We start from the raw sequence: 18,037 nt of genomic DNA on the forward strand, positions 1-18,037 counted from the left end.
TTGACATCGGGTAGGTGCATGACAGTGTTTACTAGGCTATATAGGCTATTCTATGTCTAATTTTTGTTGCTGGCAGGGCCGGCACTTGGCATAGGCGACCTATGTGTTGGGGGAGCCCGCTGGTGGCGCCCTTAATTAATTAATTAAGATATAAGAAACAAACGGAGAAGGGAGGGGGCGCGGGTGCACTCCCGCACCAAACGAGGCTGTGGACAATTCCCAGCCGAAGCACATTTATATAACACACACACACACACACACACACACACATACACACACACACACCTGAAGGGACCGCTGGGGGCTTTGGGAGGGGGAGGGGACGAAAGGGGGCGGCGCGTCGGACCTCTGGATCTCCTGATCCACCGCGGAGAGGAGTCGTCGTTCGGAGTGCTGTCGGACGCACAAGTTACAAGACTGTCCTCAAGTTTGTGTGTATAATATAAGTTATTACAAGGCCCTTTTTTTATGGTGTTTGACACCGAGGGTTCCAGTAGGATACACTTTTCTGACCCGTAATCCTAAAGCTTGTTTCCTGCCTTGGATCAGGATGTCGGGGTTCTCTGTGAACGACCACCTGGAGGGGATCCTGTCCGACTTTGAAGGTAAGGATCCAGAACCCCGTTATATAGGAATACAGGGGCACAACTGCCTACTTTTTGGGGGGTATGCAGACACATAGCAGGCGCCCCCCCCCCCTCTTTGATCTGGGCACAAATTTGACCTAAAACACACTCTATTATTGAATCAAAAAAATCATTTTGAGTGCACCAGGACAGATATCCGGTGTTTTTTTTAGAGAAAGCCTTTCTAAGATGCTCTGCCAGTGTAACATCATACTGTGCTATGAGATCAAGGATACCCAGAAAATTTCCATTTCTAGGATTTCCTAACTGTGCATTTTTTCCCCTCAGTGGCAGGTTTCTTTCTGCAAGGAAGAGTATGCAGTCGATCACTCGAGTCAACAGTCTCTCTGCAATTCGCTATCAATAGTTTTACCTAGGCGTAAGCGGGATGCCAATTCTTTCCACATCAGATAAGCATTTATGTGATAACCACTTGTTTCATGGTGTTTCAGTATTTTTGAAAGACACTGCCAGTTATTATACCCCACCACAAGGCGCGTGTCAGCAACTCTAGCTTCACCAAAAAGCTTACATGCAAAACAATAGACTCTTTTGGAGTACAGTAACCAATAGGGGTGGGATAATCGATTCTTCGATGCATCACGATACTGTGTAGAACGATTCAGTCTGGATTCAGATTTTTTTTTTGATTATTAATTCATCTGAATTGATTTTTTTGTATCAACTTTATAACTCCGTTTTTACTGGGTCTATTCACATAAATCTAAGATTTGCATAGAGATTGAAGCAAAACAAAATAACCACAAGTTCCTTTATTTTTCTTGTCATGATCTGTTATATTGTAGGCTCCATTCTGATCAGTACACAGCTGCAAGACAACAGTAACCTGTTGTTTTACTAGTAGTAGATTTAGCTAACCTGAATATTTACAATCCTCCTCTTGATACACTGACATATAAAGTACTGTCTTTCAACCACTTTGAAAAGCTTTCTTTCATCCCTGCGCACTCTTTCTCCTTCCCAATCTTTCTTTTTCTATGTTGTGACCCCGAGAGCTTTCTTCTATGCCTCTCCATATTGAGGTACGTGTCATCAGATGACAATACGGCTCAAATGAAAACACTCTGGCGAGCACTCGCCTCCATCGAGCACTCGCCTACAGGGCGAGTGCTCGATGGATTGCTCGAGGGGGCGCCCACTGGAGCGCCGTGTGGGGAGGAGGGGGGGAGGGAGGCGAAGGAGCGGGGGGCGCCTTATCAGTGACGGTCCTCTGTTATTGATCATCATATCATTTACACAAACGCTGTTAAATACAGAAAATGCCGACTTAAATAATTTTACTTCCATCGCTTTGGCGCCCCCTCTGGTGCGGCGCCCCTATGCGCCGCATATAGGGCATACCTACTTTTTGCGCCACTGTAGGAATGCATATGTGTATATATATTGACTCCTGGTTTAACACCCCGTTATATCGGAATATATATATATATATATATATATATATATATATATATATATATATATATATATATATATATATGTATATATATATATATGTATGTATGTATGTATGTATGTATGTATGTATGTATGTATGTATGTATGTATGTATGTATTCCGATATAACGGGGTGGAAACCAGCCTAAGGGCTGAAGCAGGTCAGTATATATACTGACCTGGTTCAGCCCTGAGGACCCGGAAGGAAGTTTACTAAAACCTCCTAGAAATAGTAGAGAAAAAATCCAGATTAAACTAAGGAAATTCGAATAGAAAGTAACAAATGCTTTAGTAAGGGAGACCCTAACAGACGGTGATACGAAGTCACAGGAAGCGAAAACCATCCACAGCATCCCAGTGGGGTTACAGGGAATGCAGTTCACGATGTCCGTGTGTTTATGAGCGTGCATGAGGGCGTGCGTGCGTGCGTGTGTGAGAGTGAGAGTGTTTGTACTCTACGGTTAACCGATTTTAGTTAGCGCAGAGTGAGGCGTTGAGTCGTGGACTCCTGTCCGGTCGTTCCTGAAGCAGCTCTGTGTTCCTCCGATGAAGGTCCAGAACTGGGGCCGATTCATTGGGATGTTTATGTACCTCCAACCTGACGAGAGCGCTTCAGTCAGGCTCTGAAGAAGTTCATTCACTGGTCAATCGGCTGCTTAATAATGTGACTGTGAGGAGCCTACTGTGAGCCCCCCCCCCCCCCCACACACACACACTTAGGACAGGTGTTAGCCTGTTAGCCTAACACATTAGCCTAGCCCCTTGCCTATGAACAATGCTGTGGTTACAGAGACTTCATCACTTCAGAACATCGTCACATGGCTTCATGCTGTCATCTGAACTGTTGATGACTTTGTACACATTAGCCGCTAATTAGCAAGCAGCAGCTTAACCTCCAGCCCCCTCTTAGGCCAGACGGCCGGTGTAGTTCCGGTCCTAATGGGGGGGTCTTCCCCTGGAGAGAGTAGTCCAGGTCCCCTGGGGGTGGAGCATCCCCACCAGGTGGTGGAGCAGCCCCACCACGGGCCACCTGGTCAGCAGCCCCACCAGGTTGCCCCTGGTGGTGCTGATGGGCCACCAGGGGCCACTTGGTCCCCAGGGGCCCCTCGCTGATCCCTCTCTAGCCCTTCATGGGACGAGACTTCCCCGTCATACAGCTGCTGGCATTCTTCAGCGTTCTGGATGAAAGGGAGCTTTATGTCTCCGTCTCCAGAGAGTCCTACCGGGGGGGAACCCCCACCCTGGCAGGGCCATGGGTAGGGGTTCACCCACCCAGGCAGGGCCATTGGTGGGGGGAGACTGGGTGGGGCCCGTAAAAAGAGATCTGGAAATGCTCCATCGAGGGTGGAGGGGTGGTGCTGGGTGAAGGGTGGAGGGGTGGAGGAGTTAGTGTTAGTAGTGAGGAGGTAGGGTTAGTGTTAGCAGTGAGGAGGTAGGGATAGTGTTGAGGAGGTAGGGTTAGTGGTGAGGAGGTAGGGATAGTGGTGAGGAGGTGGAGTTAGTGTTAGTGGTGAGGAGGTAGTGTTAGCGGTGAGGAGGTAGGGTTAGTGTTGAGGAGGTAGGGTTAGTGGTGAGGAGGTAGAGTTAGTGTTAGTGGTGAGGAGGTAGTGTTAGCGGTGAGGAGGTAGGGTTAGTGGTGAGGAGGTAGTGTTAGCGGTGAGGAGGTAGGGTTAGTGTTAGCGGTGAGGAGGTAGGGTTAGTGGTGAGGAGGTAGTGTTAGCGGTGAGGAGGTAGGGTTAGTGTTGAGGAGGTAGGGTTAGTGGTGAGGTGGTAGGGTTAGTGGTGAGGAGGTAGGGTTAGTAGTGAGGTGGTAGGGTTAGTGGTGAGGAGGTAGGGTTAGTGGTGAGGAGGTAGTGTTAGCGGTGAGGAGGTAGTGTTAGCGGTGAGGAGGTAGGGTTAGTGGTGAGGTGGTAGGGTTAGTGGTGAGGAGGTAGGGTTAGTGGTGAGGAGGTAGGGTTAGTGGTGAGGAGGTAGTGTTAGCGGTGAGGAGGTAGTGTTAGTGGTGAGGAGGTAGTGTTAGCGGTGAGGAGGTAGTGTTAGTGGTGAGGAGGTAGGGTTAGTGGTGAGGAGGTAGGGATGGTGGTGAGGAGGTAGTGTTAGCGGTGAGGAGGTAGTGTTAGCGGTGAGGAGGTAGGGTTAGTGGTGAGGAGGTAGAGTTAGTGTTAGTGGTGAGGAGGTAGGGTTAGTGGTGAGGAGGTAGTGTTAGTGGTGAGGAGGTAGGGTTAGTGGTGAGGAGGTAGGGTTAGTGTTGAGGAGGTAGAGTTAGTGTTAGTGGTGAGGAGGTAGGGTTAGTGGTGAGGAGGTAGGGTTAGTGTTGAGGAGGTAGGGTTAGTGGTGAGGAGGTAGGGTTAGTGGTGAGGAGGTAGTGTTAGTAGTGAGGAGGTAGTGTTAGTGGTGAGGAGGTAGGGTTAGTGTTGAGGAGGTAGTGTTAGTAGTGAGGAGGTAGGGTTAGTGGTGAGGAGGTAGGGTTAGTGGTGAGGAGGTAGTGTTAGCGGTGAGGAGGTAGAGTTAGTGTTAGTGGTGAGGAGGTAGGGTTAGTGTTGAGGAGGTAGGGTTAGTGGTGAGGAGGTAGAGTTAGTGTTAGCGGTGAGGAGGTAGGGTTAGTGGTGAGGAGGTAGTGTTAGTAGTGAGGAGGTAGTGTTAGTGGTGAGGAGGTAGGGTTAGTGGTGAGGAGGTAGGGTTAGTGGTGAGGAGGTAGAGTTAGTGGTGAGGAGGTAATGTTAGCGGTGAGGAGGTAGGGTTAGTGGTGAGGAGGTAGGGTTAGTGGTGAGGAGGTAGGGTTAGTGGTGAGGAGGTAGGGTTAGTGGTGAGGAGGTAGGGTTAGTGGTGAGGAGGTAGTGTTAGTAGTGAGGAGGTAGGGTTAGTGGTGAGGAGGTAGGGTTAGTGGTGAGGAGGTAGTGTTAGCGGTGAGGAGGTAGGGTTAGTGGTGAGGAGGTAGGGTTAGTGGTGAGGAGGTAGTGTTAGTGGTGAGGAGGTAGGGTTAGTGTTGAGGAGGTAGGGTTAGTGTTAGCGGTGAGGAGGTAGTGTTAGTGGTGAGGAGGTAGGGTTAGTGTTGAGGAGGTAGGGTTAGTGGTGAGGAGGTAGTGTTAGTGGTGAGGAGGTAGGGTTAGTGGTGAGGAGGTAGGGTTAGTGGTGAGGAGGTAGGGTTAGTGGTGAGGAGGTAGGGTTAGTGGTGAGGAGGTAGAGTTAGTGTTAGTGGTGAGGAGGTAGGGTTAGTGGTGAGGAGGTAGGGTTAGTGGTGAGGAGGTAGGGTTAGTGTTAGCAGTGAGGAGACTCTATCCAGCTCCTGTCACTTCAGCTCAGCCGTCTGGAAAAGCCTCAAACGATCAGAGGGTCCCATGACTGCCGGACCGCTGGCACACACATGCACGCACACACATGCACATGCACGCACACACACACACACACACACACACATACACACAGACACACACACATACACACACGCAAAGCACAAGCACGAACACAACCACCGCAAACAGACACACATGCATGCACATGCACACACGTGCACACACATGCACGCACATGCACACACGAAAACATTCTGACACATTCTCATTCACACAATCCAAGCATCACTAGATGTTCTCATGGACCCCCAGAGTCACTAGATGTTCTCATGGACCCCCAGAGTCACTAGATGTTCTCATGGATGTTCTCATGGATCCACAAGGGCTCTGAGGATCAGCTCCCCCACCCTGACACATTCCACCCTGCATCACCGCACTGGACCGTGTGTGTGTGTGATGATGTGTGCATCCAACCCACACACACACACATTCACACAAAATGGATGCATGATAATGCAAATTCTGATTATTATTTATTGTCTCAGATTTCCCCGTTGGGGCTCTGAATCTTTCCACCCATGATTTAAAAGGCCTCCATGATACGATTGAATCTAAATAAAACATCTGTACATGCATACATACATACATACATACGTACGTACGTACGTACATACATACATACATACATGCATACATGCATACATACATACATACATACATACATACATACATACATACATACATACATACATACATACATACATACATACATACATACATACATACATACATACATACATACATACATACATACATACATACATACATGCTAAGATCATCCTAATAAGCTGCTAGCAGACACTACACAATATAAAGTTCAGGGTTGATCTTATTCTATAATTTCAGAATGATATTCAGCAGTATGAATGCCCATGGAAACAAGACAAGAGGTAGTCTTAAAATATCCTAACGATATGAGACAGCATTTTGAACCATTCCTATGACAGATGGTTAGGGTTAGGGTTAGTGTGATCCATGCTGTCTCCCGCTGGGGTACATGTCTGCTAGACATCTGAACCAGGGCTGGAGGTACACCGTGTTTATGAGGCCTCAGACACTATGATTATTTGCAATGTTACGACATTGCACATGGGTGCTCGGAATGCACCCTTCCAGATGTGCGTTTCAGTAGGGGAAGTGGTCCCTCAGCCGGACTACACCAAGCCGTGTGTGTGTGTGTGTGTGCATTTGAGGGCGGGAGGAACCTATTTCTGTACCTGAAGACGGCATGGGAGAATCTTCTTTGAATTTCCTTTTAATTTCTGAAATGACTTGTGTGTGTGTGTGTGTGTGTGTGTGTGTGCATGTATCTTTGTAAGTGTGTGTATGTCTGTGTCATCATTAAGAAACGTAAGAACTTGGTTGCTTATAATCATCAGTTTATCAGACATAAAGTGGATGAGGGTGTGTGTGTCTGTGTGTACCCATTGTAAGGGATAGAAAGTGTGTGTGTGTGTGTGTGTGTGTGTGTGTGTGTTTGTGTGTGTGTGTGTGTGTGTTTGTGTGTGTGTGTGTGTGTGTGTTTGTGTGTGTGTGTGTGTGTGTGTGTGTGTGTGTGTGTGTGTGTGTTTGTGTGTGTGTGTGTGTGTGTGTGTGGGTGCGTGTCCCCACCCGTCTGACCTGCGGTCGGCAGGTCCCCCGTTCCATTCCTTGGTGGAATGCGCCCATCGGGGGGGTGTGGTTCCCTGGGCAGGCCCGGACCCATCTCCTCCTGCACGTCCACAGGCCCTGGCAGCCCCCTCCCCACGGGACACTCACACACCTCTCTGGCCACTTTAGGTTCCTCTACCTCCTCCCCGTTCCTCTAGGTTCCTCTAGGTTCCTCTAGGTTCCTCTACCTCCTCTCTGTTCCTCTACCTCCTTTAGGTTCCTCTACCTCCTCTCTGTTCCTCTACCTCCTCTAGGTTCCTCTACCTCCTCTAGGTTCCTCTACCTCCTCTAGGTTCCTCTCTGTTCCTCTACCTCCTCTCTGTTCCTCTACCTCCTCTCTGTTCCTCTACCTCCTTTAGGTTCCTCTACCTCCTCTAGGTTCCTCTACCTCCTCTCTGTTCCTCTACCTCCTTTAGGTTCCTCTACCTCCTCTCTGTTCCTCTACCTCCTCTCTGTTCCTCTACCTCCTCTAGGTTCCTCTACCTCCTCTAGGTTCCTCTACCTCCTCTCTGTTCCTCTACCTCCTTTAGGTTCCTCTACCTCCTCTCTGTTCCTCTACCTCCTCTGGGTTCCTCTCTGTTCCTCTAGGTTCCTCTACCTCCTCTAGGTTCCTCTACCTCCTCTAGATTTCTCTACCGCCTCTAGGTTCCTCTCTGTTCCTCTAGGTTCCTCTACCTCCTCTAGGTTCCTCTCTGTTCCTCTAGGTTCCTCTAGGTTCCTCTACCTCCTCTAGGTTCCTCTCTGTTCCTCTAGGTTCCTCTAGGTTCCTCTACCTCCTCTAGGTTCCTCTCTGTTCCTCTAGGTTCCTCTAGGTTCCTCTACCTCCTCTAGGTTCCTCTATGTTCCTCTCTGTTCCTCTAGGTCCCTCTCTGTTCCTCTAGGTTCCTCTATGTTCCTCTACCCCCTCTAGGTTCCTCCACCCCCTCTAGGTTCCTCTATGTTCCTCTAGCTCCTCTAGGTTCCTCTATGTTCCTCTATGTTCCTCTACCTCCTCTAGGTTCCTCTACCCCCTCTAGGTTCCTCTCTGTTCCTCTATGTTCCTCTACCTCCTCTAGGTTCCTCTACCCCCTCTATGTTCCTCTACCTCCTCTAGGTTCCTCTATGTTCCTCTTGGTTCCTCTTGGTTCCTCTACCTTCCTATAGGTTCAGATAAACCGCTGTGTGTATTTGATCTTGAATTTAAAAGATAAAAAGTCACAACCGTGTTCTTTAGATAAATGTATCTCTAAAGCCGGTGGGGTTGGGGAGATAACACACGTTCTTTGACCACACTAACTGATGCACACATGAGTACCCACACATGCACACAGACACACACACACACACAGTCATACACCCACAGACACACACAGACACACAAAGACACACACACATACACCAGGGCCTGCAGGACCTTTGCTGAGAGAGGAGTTGAGGGGCGTTTGGCAGCCCGCCAACCAGTCAACAGCTGCTGGCCCTCTCCCAGTCAGGGAGGGGGAGACACTGGGGAGGAGGGGGAGACACTGGGGTGGGAGGGGGAGACACTGGGGTGGAGGGGGAGACACTGGGGTGGGAGGGGGAGACACTGGGGTGGAGGGGGAGACACTGGGGTGGAGGGGGAGACACTGGGGTGGGAGGGGGGAGATACTGGGGAGGAGGGGGAGACACTGGGGAGGAGGGGGAGACACTGGGGTGGAGGGGGAGACACTGGGCTGGGAGGGGGAGACACTGGGGTGGAGGGGGAGACACTGGGGAGGAGGGGGAGACACTGGGGTGGGAGGGGGAGACACTGGGGTGGAGGGGGAGACACTGGGGTGGAGGGGGAGACACTGGGGAGGAGGGGGAGACACTGGGGTGGAGGGGGAGACACTGGGGTGGGAGGGGGAGACACTGGGGTGGAGGGGGAGACACTGGGGTGGAGGGGGAGACACTGGGCTGGGAGGGGGAGACACTGGGGTGGAGGGGGAGACACTGGGGTGGAGGGGGAGACACTGGGCTGGAGGGGGAGACACTGGGGTGGAGGGGGAGACACTGGGGTGGGAGAGGGAGACACTGGGGTGGAGGGGGAGACACTGGGGTGGAGGGGGAGACACTGGGGTGGGAGGGGGAGACACTGGGGTGGGAGGGGGGAGACACTGGGGTGGAGGGGGAGACACTGGGGTGGGAGGGGGGAGATACTGGGGTGGAGGGGGAGACACTGGGGTGGGAGGGGGGAGACACTGGGGTGGAGGGGGAGACACTGGGGTGGAGGGGGAGACACTGGGGTGGGAGGGGGGAGACACTGGGGTGGAGGGGGAGACACTGGGGTGGGAGGGGGAGACACTGGGGTGGGAGGGGGGAGACACTGGGGTGGAGGGGGAGACACTGGGGTGGGAGGGGGGAGATACTGGGCTGTGTTGTGTTGTGCAGTGGTGGGGTGTTGTGGTGTGGTGTGGTGTGTTGTGTTATGTTGTGGTGTGTCGTGTTGTGTTGTGGTGTGGTGTGGTGTGTTGTGTTGTGTTGTGGTGTGGTGTGTTGTGTTGTGTTGTTGTGTGGTGTGTTGTGTTGTGTTGTGGTGTGGTGTGGTGTGTTGTGTTATGTTGTGGTGTGTTGTGGTGTGGTGTGTTGTGTTGTGTTGTGGTGTGGTGTGGTGTGTTGTGTTGTGTTGTGGTGTGGTGTGTTGTGGTGTGGTGTGGTGTTGTGTGGTGTGTTGTGTGTGTTGTGTTGTGGTGTGGTGTGTTGTGTTGTGTTGTGGTGTGGTGTCTTGTGTTGTGGTGTGGTGTGTTGTGGTGTGGTGTGTTGTGGTGTGGTGTGTTGTGTGTGTTGTGTTGTGGTGTGGTGTGTTGTGTTGTTGTGTGGTGTGTTGTGTTGTGTTGTGGTGTGGTGTGGTGTGTTGTGTTATGTTGTGGTGTGTTGTGGTGTGGTGTGTTGTGTTGTGTTGTGGTGTGGTGTGTTGTGTTGTTGTCCTCGTTCCTAACAGAAAGGCTTGGTTGTGTCTTGTCTTTTTTATTAAAAAAAAAATCACTTTACAAAATAGACAAATATGGACACATATTAAAAGATACTATGTAATAATAATAATTCAATAATAAGACTAAATAATCCAATTAAAATAAACCCTTAAAATAAATCGAAACTTTTTGCCATTTTTGTTGTCGAAGTTCAACTGAAACGTGTCTCAGTTCCTTTAGGGAGGAGGATGTGTCATTCTTTGATCTCATACTTTGATGTTGAGGATAAAAAGATGTTCAAACTTCCTTTCAAGTCTTACGATGCCCTAAACAACTGGACTCTCTGGAGAGGACTCTTAATTTAAGTGCAGCCGATGATTTGGTCATATTAAATAAATCCCATAAAACTAGGGCTGGGTTCTCTCCAGAGAAGGTGAACACAGCCATTCCCCAGAGAAGAGCCGCCCCCCCGACAGACTCACACACTTTTTGACCCCAGCCCTGTGTGGAAGTGAGACTCGACCAGATCACCAGCCATTGTGTGGGATTACCAAGCAGCAGAGGAGAGCAGAACACAGACACACACCAGCACATACCTGAAGTAAAGCTCACCACACACAGACGTATGCAGACCATAATTATTATCCTGGTGTTAGACAAGATGCCAGCGCCCTGATACCACAGCCTGCTTATCTGCTCACTGTTGTGTGTGTGTGTGTGTGTGTGTGTGTGTGTGTGTGTGTGTGTGTGTGTGTGTGTGTGTGTGTGTGTGTGTTGTGTGGTGAAACGTGACTGTTTTAAGCACCTTTCCCGTTCATCTTTCAGAGGCTAGCCACAAGCTATCCCAGTCATAGTTCACAAGTCTGGCTGTTGTAGCTCACAGGGTCTGGCTGTTGTAGCTCACAGGGTCTGGCTGTTGTAGCTCACAGGGTCTGGCTGTTGTAGCTCACAGGGTCTGGGTGTTGTAGTTCAGAGGGTGTGGGTGTTGTAGTTCCCTCAGTGGACAGACGAGCCCTGGCCCTCAGCCTCCTCCAGCCCTGCGTCCTCCATTGTTCCTTCTGAGGAAAAGTATTTGCATCTTGTAACCAGACACCCCGGCGGCCTCGGCAGACTCATACTCATACTCATACCTCAATCACTTCTTTGTGTAACGAGAAGGGTGTGTGTGTGTGTGTGTGTGTGTGTGTGTGTGTGTGTGTGTGGAGGAAGCTACAATAGTTCCCATACAAATGCAAAGTTGGCCGGAGACGATATTGTACACAAAAGCAGAAAAACAGAAAGTAAGAAAGAAATGTCTCACTTGGTTTATCTTTAAATTTCTTAAAGATAAACCAAGTGAGACATGGTTGTTAGCTATCCATTACCTTTAGACATGTAGCAACAGTTTAGTATGTTAGTTAGTGGTATTAGCTAGTACATGATTAGGATATGTAGAAACAGGTTAGTATGTTAGTAGTATTAGTTAGTGTGGATGATTAGGATGGAAACAGGTTAGTTTGTTAGTTATTAGTATTATTTAGTATGGATTATTAAGATAGATACAGGTTAGTATGTTAGTTAGCATTATTAGTTAGTATGGATTATTAAGATAGATACAGGTTAGTATGTTAGTTAGTATTCTTAGTTAGTATGGATTATTAATATAGAAACAGGTTAGTTTGTTAGTTATTAATATTAGTAAGTCTGGATGATTAAGATAGGAACAGGTTAGTATGTTAGTTATCAGTATTAGTTAGTATGGATGATTAAGATAGAAACAGGTTAGTATGTTAGTTATTAGTTTTAGTTAGTATGGATGATTAATATAGAAACAGGTTAATATGTTAGTTATTAGTATAAGTTAGTATGGATGATTAAGATATGAACAGGTTAGTACGTTAGTTATTAGTATTAGTTAGTATGGATGATTAAGATAGGAACAGGTTAGTATGTTAGTTATCAGTATTAGTTAGTATGGATGATTAAGATAGAAACAGGTTAGTATGTTAGTTATCAGTATTAGTGAGTATGGATGATTAATATAGAAACAGGTTAATATGTTAGTTATTAGTATTAGTTAGTATGGATGATTAAGATAGGAACAGGTTAGTATGTTAGTTATTACTAATAACTAACATACTAACCTGTTCCTATCTTAATCATCCATACTAACTAATACTAATAACTTATTAGTATAAGTTAGTCTGGATGATCAACATATTGACTCTTGATATCTTAATTTTCCATATGATGATTAAGATATCAAAAGTCAATATGTTGACTTTTTGCTTAAAGGGATACCGTTTGACTTGATGAAATGTCTTTTATATTTGATTTGATGGGGGGGTTCTTTGCCGATAATGTTTAGTCATGATTGAACAGTATCGTCTAAAAAAATTCATGCTCAAGTTCATAAAGACAGTGAAGGCCGTGTTCAACCCTACAGTCAGAAGGTCGATTGACACCCCTTGCCCACTGCATCCGTCCGTTGACGGGTCTCATTCAGTACGTTTACATGCACAGCTTAATCCGATTAAGGTCATAGTTCGACTATGCTCCTCAATCGGACAACTGCAATTGTCTGAGTATACATGGCGGTGAGAAAATCGATTCATTGGCCAAAGCATTTCTTACCCCGGTACGATAGGTGGCACTGAGCCCATTTCAACTAGTGGTAATAGAGCCACCGGTAGACCTCTTTACGTCACTAGCAACAACAAACTCAGGCGGCCGCAGCATTCTAGAAAGATGTTTTCAGTAGACAGCTGTCAGTTCACTTGGGGTCCATGTCATTTCTCCGACGCTCCATTGTTCCAACCTCTCGGCCGTATGCGGACTCCTCCGGCAGCGGAGCAGCGGGAGGAGTCCAGCCGGAGGAGTCGGCATACGACCGAGAGGACGGAACAATGGAGTGTCGGAGAAATGGACCCAGAGTGAACTGACAGCTGTCCCGCATACGGCAACAATCCCTTTCTCCTCTATGTCACATTTCAATATGGACTTCAGAGAGTCAAAGCCAAAGTTCCTTTACCCCAATTCCTTCTCCACCATGGCCGAGATAACCCTCACTACGAGTCTTTACTAGTTGCTGAAGTACCAGAGAGTCGGAGAACCACACTGCCATACACACTGCCATTCTCGTGCACACATATACACTACTCTCGTAACAGAAGCGTAGCATGTACTGAATGCATGTTGATGATGATACACTTCTTATAGGGGGTAACTACGTTGGCACGACACCGGCTTCCTCCATCTTCTTCGCCACCTTTTTAAATGAATTGCCGTCTCTCGGTTTCCAACGGCGACAGCATGACTATCGTCTCCTTAAACTTCCAGATCACGGCCCCCGGGAAAAATCTTGAGCATGTGCAGAACGCAAAAATCAGATTCCATGCGATCCGATCCGTTACATGCACGCTTAATTCGACTAACAATCGAATAAGCTAGGTGTCTTAATTTGACTATGAGTAACTCGATTCGATTCGATTATAGTCTGACTAAGGTGTATACATGCATCTTAATAATCCAATCATAGTTGGACTAAGCCAATAATTGACTTTCTTGAGTGTCATGTAAACGTACTGATTGACTTTGCATGGGGCGGTCCCAAAATGCATTGTGGGTCCATCCGTTCCGTCGGCTCGGTCTCTTGCGTTCAGAAGTTGAGAAAATTTCCGGATCCGTCAGCCAATCAGATCGTGACTCTGTCGGCAAATACCACTCCCCCATCCATCAGACACGCCTTCCGTCGTCCTTTGACGGACAGATGCAGTGGGCAAGCTGGGTGAGCTAGTCAAAGGCTCTTTAACCAATGACCCTTTAGCTAGTCAAAGGCCCTTTAACCAATAATAATTAGATAGTCAAAGGCTTTTTTTTTAACCAATGAACAATTAGCTAGTCTAAGGCCCTTTAACCAATAACAATTAGCTATTCAAAGGCTCTTTAACCAATAACAATTAGCTAGTGAAAGGCTTTTTAAACAATGAACAATTAGCTTGTCAAAGACTCTTTATCCAATGAACAATTAGCTAGTAAAAGGCCCTTTAACCAATAACATTTAGCTAGTCAAAGTTTTTTTAAACAATGAACAATTACCTAGTCTAAGGGCCTTTAACCAATAATAATTAGCTAGTGAAAGGCTGTTTTTTACCAATGAACAATTAGCTAGTCTAAGGCCCTTTAACCAATAACAATTAGCTATTCAAAGGCTCTTTAACCAATAACAATTAGCTAGTCAAAGGCTTTTTAAACAATGAACAATTAGCTAGTCAAAGACTCTTTAACCAATGAACAATTAGCTAGTCTAAGGGCCTTTAACCAATAACAATTAGCTAGGTTAAAAAGCTAGGCTTTTAGTATTATAAGTTAGTAAGCTAGGCTTTTTAACCCTGGATGGAGGCCCTAGGCTCTGCTCTAGGCGTGGGCCCCTCTGCTCTAGACGAGGGCCCCTCTGCTCTAGACGAGGGCCCCTTTACTCTAGACGAGAGCCCCACTGCTCTAGACGAGGGCCCCTCTGCTCTAGACGAGAGCCCCACTGCTCTAAACGAGGGCCCCTCTGCTCTAGACGAGGGCCCCACTGCTCTAGACGAGGGCCCCTCTGCTCTAGACGAGGGCCCCTTTACTTTAGACGAGCGCCCCACTGCTCTAGACGAGGGCCCCTCTGCTCTAGACGAGGGCCCCACTGCTCTAGACGAGGACCCCTCTGCTCTAGACGAGGGCCCCACTGCTCTAGACGAGGACCCCTCTGCTCTAGACGAGGGCCCCACTGCTCTAGACGAGGGCCCCTCTGCTCTGCTGAGGCAGAGCCTTCGATGCTGAGTTGAGGGTCTGGACGTGGGCTCTCTGAAGTAGGGCAGCGTTCCCTTAAAGGGCTCATGTCCTGCCACCAGGTAGGGGTGTGATTAGCTGGTAAAAGCCCATCCTTCCCTGCCACCAGGCGGGGGTGTGATTAGCTGGTAAAAGCCCATCCTTCCCTGCCACCAGGCGGGGGTGTGAGTAGCTGGTACAAGCCGGTTGGCACAGGGAAGAAGCTCCGGTTTAAGAGGAAATCCGCTGAGCCAGAACCTAGTTCTTACCGCGTGTCTCTGTGTCTCCACAGCGCTCAAGAGGTCCTTTGACATCGACGATGAGGACGACATCCCCAGCTTCTCCTCTGCCTGCCCCAGCACCCCGCCCATGTCCCCCCCCTCCTCCTCCTCCCACCTCCTCCTGAGCCACAGCAAGACCCAGGAGGGACGAGGAGTCACGCAGCAGTCGGCCTCGTCAGGCCTGCACCACCACAGCCCGTTCCTCTCCCAGCGGGGGGTCCCGGGCTCCGTTCCCGGCCTCAAGTCGCGCTCCGTCAGCAGCAGCCTCTCCTTCAGCCACGGGAACAAGCCCGCCTTCAGGAAGAACGGGGGGGGCGGGGTCACCAGGGCCGCCTCCTTCCAGAACCGCTTCCACCCAAACGGCTTCCACTCCTCCCTGTCGGGCCCCGGCAGCGACAACGACAGCCTCCACAGCTCCTCCTCCAGCCTGGAGGGGCCCCCCTCCTCCGCGGCTAAGTATGGCGGGGGGGAGTACCAGCAACTCATGGTCCAGGGGGGAGCACCGGGGGGCGACGGCCAGAAGAAGAGCTCCTCCCACGGGAGCGTGTTCCTCTCTGAGGACGCTCTCGTCCGGGGCGGGGCCCCAGAGCTCAGGGGGGGCGGCCCCGGGGTGATGCCTCGCCCCGACCTCCACATCGGGGGCCGCGGAGGAGGAGGAGGAGGAGGAGGAGGAGGAGGAGGAGGAGGAGGAGGAGGAGGGAGGGAGATGGTGGACGGGCAGAGAGAAGGAACGCCTTTGGGATTACGGTTTGCCAATACCAACGCCGGCTGGAACGGCCGCCCGCACTACGGCAGCGGGATGGAGCTCCACTCCGGCTCCGCCCAGCAGAGCCACCGGCTCCAGCAGCACGGGGGCCCCCAGACCCCGCAGCCCCCGAGGGCCAGAGAGCCCCCGCGCCTCAACAAGTTCCCCCTGGACCTGGAAGACCTCACCATGAACACCGGCGGGGTCCCCAAGCCCCCGCCTCGGGGCGCAGGCAGCCCCGCCCAGCCCTCTCCCAGCTCCCCCCTCAGCGGTGTGGAGAGGACCCCCTCCCCGGTCCCAGGGGCCAGCCGCTCCCCACCGGCCCCCGCCCAGACCTCCCCCCCCCCTGGGCCCCAGGTGGTCCAGGGAGGGGGTCCCGAGCCTCAGGGCCGCGCCCCAAACAGTGTGGGCTCCATCCTGCGGAGGATCGCCTCCTTCTCTCACGGCGCTGCTCCGGACGGCAGCGGGGGTCCAGCGGGGGGGAGCCCCAAGCCCCGCAGGGCCCCCGGCGGGACCAGGGACGGGGCCCCCGGCGGGGCCAGGGACGGGGCCCCCGGCGGGACCAGGGACGGGGCCCCCGGCGGGGCCAGGGACGGGGCCCCCGGCGGGGCCAGGGACGGGGCCCCCGGCGGGGCCAGGGACGGGGCCCCCGGCGGGGCCAGGGACGGGGCCCCCGGCGGGGCCAGGGACGGGGCCCCCGGCGGGGCCAGGGACGGGGCCCCCGGCGGGACCAGGGACGGGGCCCCCGGCGGGGCCAGGGACGGGGCCCTGTCGTCGGCCCCCCTGCGGAGAGAGAGGAACCTGGAAGGTAAACACACGACAACACCTTGACACTCACAGAAGAATCCAGTGATTCTCTGCAATATCACCGCAGAACCTTGATCCCTCCTCGGGAACGGAAGATAAACACTGACATGGTGGAACGATGAGGTAACACACAGCAGCACCAGGGAGTGGGAGGACATTAGTGTCTAGTAATATAGTCACTATACAGCAGTACCAGTGAAGAGCCACTGGTACTGCTGTATGGTGACTCTTCACTGGTACAGCAGTACCAGTGATGAGTCACTGCCAGATGGTCTAAAATGTATAATCTGGTCTTTTATTTGAAGTTAGGACCTGATAAGCACTAATGAAGGGACCTTTATTTGTACAGGATTGTACTTTATTTGGATGATTCCGATTTCATTCATAAAGTAGTGAATGCACCAGTACAGACTTCACCCTCATGTGTGAGGTCTGTACACCAAGCAGAACATCATAACGTCTACATCTTGGTACACTAGTTATTACCCTGGAAGTAGTTATTAGCTGTTCTATGATACCATTAAGAATGATTTGATCCATTATTGTGGGGGTGATCAACAGAGCCAAGATTTAATCCCGCTGCTAAACACTGGGTAACAACAGCTAATGCCGCAGCCATGGGTAAATGATTGTTTTGCTTTCACTTCAAAGCTCCCATAAAAACCCTCATTGACAACAAAGGAGTGGCCTGGGGGTCCTTCCTCTCCCCCTTTCTCCCTTCCTCCTCCTCCCTTCTGAGGGGGAGGAAGAGGAGAACAGGCCCGTGCAGGGTGAAGGCAGAGAAGGCTAGCCATCACTAACAGTTAGCGGGCTACCATCATAGAAACGCCGAAACTCGAGATGTGATTCAATAACTTACTTATGTGAACGGATGCACATGATGTAGAGGAGTACGACCTAAAGCTAAAGCTTTGGTCATCCTGGGAGGATTGTTATTTAAAATCACAGCGAAGAGTCAGGGAGGAGAATCCTTCTGAACCACAGCATGTCAGATTATACTGATCTTTGTTAGTATAATCTGACATTTGTTAGTTATTGGGAGATTTATGTTGGCTGGAAAATGGAACAAAAGGGATTTATTCCCGATGACCTTCAAATTCTCTCTGAATCTGCCTTTATATTGCTTTCAAAAGTCCTCCGTTATTTCTTATCTTTTTAACTCTCCCCTCTCTCCACCCCCTCCACGTGACTCTGGGTGAAGCCATCATGTTGAGGCCTGTTTCAGAGCCCCCCTCCCTCTCTGTTCGCTAATGACAGTGGGTGTGAGAAGGATTCCTCTCCTGTCTCCAGATCGCCTCAGCATTCAGCTGCATTCTGGGGGAATGAAGGGATTGGTCATTCCGGGTGTTTCTGTGTATGTTTTGTGTCTGTGTTTGCATGTGTGTGTGTGTGCGTGTGTGGGAGGTGTAAGCCTATGACA

The 18,037-nt window shown here is 50.2% G+C and overlaps 1 protein-coding gene across 2 annotated transcripts in view; it reads left to right on the forward strand.

Moving 5' to 3' along the window:
• Positions 1 to 370: 370 nt before the first annotated feature.
• The window catches only part of septin12 (septin 12), a 46,107-nt gene continuing 28,440 nt past the window's right edge, over positions 371 to 18,037 (forward strand). Inside the window, exons 1-3 of one of the 2 annotated variants that reach the window (XM_079745853.1) lie at positions 371 to 431; positions 550 to 605; positions 15,077 to 16,618. In XM_079745853.1, the coding sequence (XP_079601979.1) occupies positions 551 to 605; positions 15,077 to 16,618 (1,597 nt within the window). In that variant the 5' untranslated portion in view covers positions 371 to 431; position 550. Of the gene's footprint in view, positions 606 to 15,076; positions 16,619 to 18,037 lie in introns of both variants that reach the window. The other variant, XM_079745852.1, reaches the window with a different exon arrangement.

The sequence above is a fragment of the Pollachius pollachius genome (genome assembly GCF_949987615.1).
Source record: "Pollachius pollachius genome assembly, chromosome: 11".
Lineage (NCBI taxonomy): Eukaryota > Metazoa > Chordata > Actinopteri > Gadiformes > Gadidae > Pollachius > Pollachius pollachius.